The sequence below is a fragment of the Amblyomma maculatum genome, chromosome 6 (genome assembly GCF_055883805.1).
Source record: "Amblyomma maculatum isolate TAMU_Amacu chromosome 6, ASM5588380v1, whole genome shotgun sequence".
In the NCBI taxonomy this organism is placed as follows: domain Eukaryota; kingdom Metazoa; phylum Arthropoda; class Arachnida; order Ixodida; family Ixodidae; genus Amblyomma; species Amblyomma maculatum.
Window position 1 is genome coordinate 150,181,295 of NC_139349.1, and position 8,096 is coordinate 150,189,390.

The 8,096-nt window shown below is 46.4% G+C and overlaps 1 protein-coding gene and 1 pseudogene across 1 annotated transcript; one reads left to right on the forward strand and one right to left on the reverse strand.

Moving 5' to 3' along the window:
* Positions 1-280: 280 nt before the first annotated feature.
* LOC146187025 (uncharacterized) lies at positions 281-2,237 on the forward strand (annotated as a pseudogene).
* A 345-nt stretch (positions 2,238-2,582) lies between these two features.
* On the reverse strand, positions 2,583-4,415 carry LOC146187026 (uncharacterized). Its single transcript, XM_084608161.1, has 6 exons — positions 4,191-4,415; positions 3,920-4,130; positions 3,589-3,838; positions 3,307-3,445; positions 2,988-3,208; positions 2,583-2,937 (listed from the first exon to the last, which is right to left on the reverse strand). Exons 1-6 carry the CDS (start codon positions 4,413-4,415, stop codon positions 2,610-2,612), a joined length of 1,374 nt encoding a protein of 457 aa, XP_084464287.1. The 3' UTR covers positions 2,583-2,609.
* Between the last annotated feature and the right edge of the window lie 3,681 nt (positions 4,416-8,096).

An 8,096-nucleotide genomic window follows, 5' to 3' on the forward strand; every position in this document is an offset into this window, starting at 1 on the left:
GCCTCCTGACAGTCCTCTGCTCTTGCAGAGAAATCCCATTACATGTGCACTGACTGCTTACCTCTGACTGGTTGTGGGGTAGCTTCAGTTGTTGTTTATTTTATTAGTATTTCTTCATAGCAGCAGAAATACTGCAACTGGTACGCGTCGTCATAGGCTCGTAGCGAACGTCGTTCCCGCGCCGACTAGGGCGCCCCTCACGGCGGCGAGCGCACACTCGGAAGGATACGATCGGCCCGCTGGCGTTCGGAAAGCCTTTTTGGGTACTGTTTCGCGCGTAGCTGTTGCCTTTTCGGAACAATGCCGAAATGCAACACGAACTGCTGCGTCGTGGGCTGCAACAGCACGTACACCAACTCACCAGGAACGAAGTTTTATAGGTTTCCGAGCCGACCGTATGAAATAGAACGGCGTCACCGCTGGATCACGCTCGTCCGCCGGCAGAAGTAAGCTGTTTTATGTTCCGGCAATATTCCAAGTGCGTTAACGATGAATGTGTTGCTTTTACAGCAATGACGGCAGCAACTGGAGACCTGCAGTGCATAGCAGGATATGCAGCAAACATTTCGTCGGTGGTGTGAAATCTAATGAAGAAGGTCACCCTGCTTACCACCCGTCAATATTTCCCGCTGCATATAAAGCGACGAGTGGGCCTCTGTCAAGCGACCGCTATACGAGGTTGAGCATATATTTTTTGAATTTGCCATCAGCTTGAGTTAGTGTGGCTAATGCCACCTCATTTTGTGCATTGACAGTTGATTCGGTTGCGTGATCGCGGTGCTTTAGTGAACCAATATTTTTTCGCTGTGACTACCCACAAATGCGAAGCGACGAAGTCTTTTTTTTTTTTTTTTTTGCCAGAAGAAGAAAGCGCCAGAAGCAAAAGATGTAGGAGGAGCGACAGATATCCAGTTATGACAATCAACAAACAGGGTGTGTCTCAAGCCCCGAACCACAGATTTCAGACTGCCCGCCTTACAGTGACGACGTAGTTGCCTCCGTCGGCGGCCAGTCTGCAGATGACACACATCGTGTGGATGTAAGCAAAAGTTTACTGCATGTAATTTGTGCTTTTCATTGCATTTAATTTGACTGGTGTGCTAAGCTGGTTTTAAAATGCTGGTTTCAGGCCTCAACAATGACTGAAGACGGCAATGTTACTTTCAGCGTGAATTTCACATTTCTATCAGAGTTGTGCGATGGAAATGCTTCATCCTATATAAGTCACAAAGAAGTGTGCAGCACAAGCTTGGGCAGCTCATGCAGTCCGGGCTTTTCGGACAAAAGCACTGGACCAGCGTGCAAAGAGCCTTTCTTCGAGGGGTTCAGATCTCTTCAATACGATGAAAACGCCTTTCATGCGCTGACAGCAATTAATGTTTCATTATTTGCTCTGCTGTTAAGCATACTGCCAGCTGCTCCAAGGAAGATGAATGAGCTGTCCACTGAGAACAAGATTCTGTTATTTCTGATCAAACTTAAACATGGGCTGCCATTTTCTGTTCTCGCTGTTCTTTTTGGCGTCCGCAAAACAACGGCCTCTCGCATCTTCAAGGGTATACTTGTAAACATCCATGCTGCAACAAGGAAATGGTTATACTGGCCATCACATCACAAAGAGCCGTTCTGGCCACATTACCTCCATGCTTCAAAGTACACTATCCAAAATGCAGAGTTGTTATAGATTGCACTGAACTTGAAACTAAAGTGCCTCCAGGAATTGAAAAACAAAACCTGTGGTATTCGGACTACAAAGGAAGGCACACCATCAAGTACTTTGTTGGAATAGCTCCGAATGGCCTTATAACGTTTCTTTCAAAGGGGTTTGGAGGTCGAACTAGTGATACCACGCTAACAGTTGAATCAGGTTTTTTGTCTCTTCTTGAACCAGGAGATGTCGTCTTAGCTGATAAAGGATTTCCAGGCATAAAAACAGGTGTTGGCTCGCAGGTTGCAACGTTGGTGATGCCACCTTTTGCTACCAGCCCACAATTCACGGAGTCCGAGGTGGATGCCACATATGAAACTGCCTCCGTGCGCATTCATGTAGAAAGAGTGATTCAGAGGCTGAAAATTTTTGATATCATTACACGCAGGATACCACATGAGCTGACTGGCTGTGCTGATGAGATTCTTCATGTACTAGCAGTGCTAACAAACCTGAAGACGCCCATTTTTTCCAAGCCACCGAAATAATGAGGCTGAAAAGGGGAAAAAATTTATTGCACGTTTTTTATATACACAAGAAGGGTCAAAATGACTGACCTTACTGCGACATATATGAGGCTTTACATGTCACTGTATTAACAGTGTACAAATTAAATAAATCAGTTCTCATTATTAGCCACTGTTTTCCGGTCTCTGTTGGTGATGGGATGGCGACACTTGTAAAAGGATACTGCCTCTACACCCACCTTTTCTTCCTGGGAGGCTGCTTTGCGGACAGCTCAACCAGCCGGTCAGAAATGGCTGGTAGATCGAGCTCTATGTGAAGCAAAAGCCCGCGAACTCCTGGACTAGTAGGGGACCACCCTGGAAGACTTTTTCTTTTTTTTATTAAATAAAGTGTTTCTATCCATCCATGAACAATACTAAATTAAGTAAACACATCACATGTCTGTACATTCATGCAATGCCCTGAGAAAGTGCTGAAAATAAAAGTTTCGCAGCTTGGGCACTGCACACGACAGGAACTCATCATTTCTTTTTACTTGGATTGTGAGTGAGTCCACTTCTGTGTGTACATAAAAGTAGCAGCGCTGCAAGCCTAGCACATGTAAGCAGATTTGTATTTGTGTGAAATACGAATGGCTGCGTCTTAAATCCAGAATGTCTTCACCGCACAGGTATTTCAGCAAAGGTCTCTTGGTCAAGCTCTGTTGTCTTCTTGAGAATGGACACTTGATTTCAAGTAGCACTGCGCTGCCGTCTTCATCCCTGAAAGTTAAACTTTCTATTTGGAAGAACAACCCAATAAAAGTGATTACCTGAAAATGCCGTCGCGGGAGCACGCAAGCCACGGCTCTCCAGGACAAACTACCAGGCCGAATTGGGCGACATTCACGTTGTGCTTCTTTTCAAACGCCTTACGGGCTGATGGCTCCTTTAACAGCCCATACTGCACCTGGTAGCCATTGTACGGCACCTCGGTAACAATGGCCTTTGCACGCTCGTAGAGGTTTTCACAGCAGGTCAGAATCCTGTGTGCCTGCAGAAGACAAAAGGCAGGGAAAAGACTACGTCTGTATTAGCGCAATCAGTGTCAGGGTCAGAAAATTGATCAAGCTGCGAGATACTTCTCTTTACCTTTGTAGCAGTTATTCTCGTAAACCTTTCATTGGCCCAAAGACTACGATCAAGCGCCGTCCTAGCTGATAGGTCAGGCACATCTTCAGGCGGCACAGCGACGTAGCGTTCATGAATTCGTCGCTCCGGGCCCGACAGCCTTTGGGGGAAAGGGGGGGGGGGGGGAGGGGGGGCATTGCGAGCCAGACACATTAGCAGTTAATACATCTTTGTTTTTCTATTAGGTTCTCTTAGAGAAGAAAAAGATACGAATACTTAAGTACTGTACACTAGGATACAAACCTCTCTAGGAAGTTAACTTGTTTAAGAAGTATTTTGTTTCCACACTGCATGGCAGTAAAGTAGTGGAACTCTTTCTCGATCCTCTCCCATTCAAAAAGCACCAGGGCTTGCGCAGAGCTATGAGGAGGGGTTGTAGCGGGCTCAGCTGGCATACACTCTTCTGCGCTCAACATATCAATTAAGGGGCAGTTGAGGTCACCGAAATATTGTGTGACATGGTTAAGCGGAACCTCCTTTGCACGCACTGAAAAATCGCAACATAAAAAGACTCGAATTTACAGCAACCTGCGAGAAAACGTTTTCCGGAGTAAACACAGCTGGTAGTGTTCCTCACCTTTTTCTTTTTTGGGGACAGCAACGTTAGAGTGCCTCGGGTATGCCTTACGAGACGCCGGTACGCCCCACGATCGTGGATGAGAGGTTTTCGAGTCGCATTTTCCTTCTTGTACGTACAGGGCAACTGCTGCGGCGTGCTTGCATTTCCCTGCGATGCCCGCACGGCAATCGCAGCTCCCTGCGAAGATTCCTCTTCTGCCGTCGACCTGCAAGCATTATGTCATCTATAATTCCGTTCGTCCACATGGTCAAATGAAGGTACTTACGCTGAGCTTCACGCATCTCGCAGGTCCGTTGATTTTCGTCTGTGGAATGCACCTAGCTGTGACCTCCGATCCGTGCGAGTCCAGTATTTCCCTCACGTCGTAAACGTGCCCCGCTTCATATAGAAGCCTTCCCTTCTCCAAATTCTTTCCCCGAAAAAAGCTGTCAAGTTCTTGTAGCTCCCGAAACCCGGCTAAAATTAATATTGGCACGTTGTTTGCCGCCATCACTGAGTTTCAAACAAGCAGTGCGAGCGCCGCTGACTGCGGGAGTAATCCTGCCACATTTGAGCAGCAACTCCCCAGATGGCGCTAGAGGTCCAAAAGACTGGAAAATGGAAATAGACGAAGAAGGGGAGTGTAGTCTGGGAAATGATCATAAACGTATTAGTCTGCAGATGGGGCCCTTGATGAAAAGAGAAATGGAACTTAGACAAAACGTAAACGCAAAATTAAACGACGATCAATAGCACAGATAGCAGCAGACATAGAGGAAGCAATAGAGAAAAGCCCCATGGAAGACTGGGATTATGAACAGGTAGAAGTACTCATAAGGAGGAAAATTCGGGAGGTTAAAGTAGCAAACCGCTGGAGTGGAAAGAGGAAGCCACGGAGCTGGTGGAATAAGGAAATCAGGGAAGCTATTGAACAACGACGGGCTGCTTCAAGGGAACACCGAGTGGCAAAGAAAGCACAGGTATCTCAGGAGGATATCAACCAAAAATGGGAATCATATCGACAAAAGAAACTTGAGGTACAGGCCCTCATCCAAAGTAAAATAAAGCAGTCCACCGATCGCTAGATGGCTGACATACACGATGCCTCTAGAGGCGGAGCAAGAAAATTCTGGAACCATATAAGCTGGCTAGGGAAGAAGAATCAAAGAAAGCAGGATCGGATTCAAGATAACGAGGGAAATTGTTTAAAGGGAGACAACGCAGTGAACTACATTACATCAGTTAAAGCCGAGTCATTTAAGAGCGACGATAGGACAATCTCTGCAAATCAGGAAGCAACACAAGGTAGCAGAATACAAAGCAGCTTAGAACTGACCAATCTTAACTGGAAAAAGGAAGAAAAAAATATTCCTAAAAACACATCTACAGGAATAGATGGAATTCCGATCAAGCTGCCCCGCAGGGGGCACCTGTTAAAGCAGGTGTTTGTGTGTTTTGTGCGACACCACGGACCCCGAGCACCCACGCTTAGCCGTGCGTGGCATCGCCGTGTCTGGGGAAAAGGGGATCCTGGTGGTTGAGCCGATGCCGAGTGTTTGGACCTTTAAGGCCCCTCGGCGGAGGCAACACACCACTTTGGCCCACGCTTCCCATAGACGGCACCTCCGGCTTGACCCGACCGTGGGAAATCGGCAGTCGCCTTTTCCTGTCCTCCCCTCCATCTTTTGCTTTCCTGTCCTCTTGCTTACAACTTTCCTGTCTCCTCCTCTTTTCTTGGATTTTTCATTTTCCAGACGGCAAGGGTTAACCTTGTGTGGCTAACCACCCTGTGTTATGCCATATTTGGTTATAGTCAGGGTGTAAGGCTGGCGTGGGCTGGACTTTCTCGGAAGCTCCCGTCCCGTCCCCTTGTTGGGCTCGGTGGTGGGCGGCCGCCACCCTGGCCGAACGTCAACATTATTTTATGGCTTCTTTACTCTCACATGATCGATCCCGAAAAAGGGGTCGCACCGACGAAACCTCTAAATTCTTTCTGAAAAACCCAAACAGGTTCCCACGATTTCATGTAGTACACAGTGACAACGCTGAGAAAACGGCTAGACAAATCTCACCTTTCATAGTGACCAAGACACTGACAGAAGTAATAGGTCAGGGTTACAACGTAAAGAAACTTCCGAACGGAGACCTTCTGTTGGAAATCTTCTATAACCATCAACATGAAAAACTGTCCACATTAAAGTCTTTTGGAGAAATCCCAGTGACCATCAGTCCACACCGTTCTCTGAACACTGTCCGCGGAGTTATCTCTGACGATGACCTCAGATCCTTAACCGAAGAGGAACTTCTAGAAGGCCTCAGAGACCAAAACGTAACAGATGTTTACAGAATAAAAATGAGGCGCGATGACAAAGAGATTCCGACCAAGCACCTTGTCCTGACATTTGCACAAAGTATCCTCCCCGAATCAGTCGAAATAGGTTATGTGAAACTTCAACTCAGGAAATATATTCCAAATCCTCGCCGCTGTTTCAAGTGCCAACGCTATGGTCACGGCTCCCAGACCTGCCGTGGCCAGCCGAGATGCGCAAAATGTGCTTCCCATGAACACGATTCCCAAAAATGTGAGGTTCAGACACACTTGTGTGCCAACTGTGAGGGTAGTCATCCTGCCTATTCACGCACATGCCCAATATGGAAACAGGAAAAGGAAATCATTACCATCAAGGTCAAAGAAAACATAACTTTCCGGGAAGCACGAAATCGTGTTCTGTCAAAAAAACCGGCCTATTCTGTTGTGGCACAACAGGGCACTGAGCCACAACAGACTCTGGCACCTGCCCAGGTTTCACACAGTGAACCGGGAGCAGGGCCATCCGTGCCCTTGGTGGCTGCGGCCAGCGCTGCACCACCACCAGAAAAACAGGCTGCGCAGACCCCCAGGTCAGCCGGCCTCAAGGCCTCCCACCATGCGGTGAGGGGAAATACAAACGCACCTGTGCGGTCCGCACGGGCGTCCAGCGTGTCAGAAGACGCGATGGACACAAGCCAAGGCAGTCCTGTGCCGTCGACGTCAGACGGACGGCACAGCTCCTTGGATAGACAAAAACGAGAAAAGCCCCGAATCAGAGGGCCTGAAAACAAAACTTAACTTGCTCTACTCATTTAATACAAAATGGCTTTCTTACAATGGAACTGCAGAGGACTTTTAACTAATATAAATGACATAAAACACTTATTGGCCACTCACTCACCACTAGCCTTGTGTTTGCAAGAGACAAATTTAGGTCCCAAACATAAGAACATACTCAAAAACTATACAGTCTTCCGTCGCGACCGAGAGCAAGCTCTCAGGCTCTCAGGTGGCGTTGCCATAGTAGTAAAAAATGGAATAGCAGTTCGAGAATACAAACTAAAAACTAAGTTTGAAGCTATAGCGGTAACCTTACAGGCTTTTAAAACTATAACTGTGTGCTGCATATACTTAGAGCCGCACCTTAAATTTAGTAGTTATGAATTAGAAGACCTTTTAAAGCAGCTTCCAGAGCCATTTTTAATAGTAGGAGATTTTAATGCACATTCCATCCTTTGGGGCAGTAGAAAAACAGATACGAGAGGCGAAATCATCGAGGATTGTATACTATGTAATAATATCTGTCTTCTTAACACCGGAAAACCAACCTACTGTTCATCTAGTTCAGGCAAAATGAGCTGTATTGATTTATCCCTCAGCTCACCATCAATTTTTACAGATTTTAAATGGGACGTTTTAGATAATCCACACGGAAGTGATCACTTACCTATACTAATCAGCTTAACATCTTCACCACAAATCATCCCATCCAAGCCGCGACGCTGGAAGCTGCATTTAGCCGATTGGGCACTGTTCCGAGAGAAGGCCAGCCTAGAAAAAATTACTCTAGATAAATATAATATAGATGAACTAAACGATGCTTACACAAATTGTATCCTTACTGCAGCACATATAGCAATTCCTCAGTCCTCAGGAGTGGTGAAACAAAATCACAAAACCTGGTATTCAAAAGAATGTAAACAAGCAAAAAAAGAACAAAACAAAGCATGGGGAATTTTTCGCAGATACCCAACACAGGACAATTTCGTCAAGTTTAAAAAAGCAAGAGCAAAAGCCCGCTACATCCGCCGCCACGCCGAAAAAGCCTCCTGGCAAAACTATGTAACTTCTATAAATAGCTCAACAACAACAAAACAAATG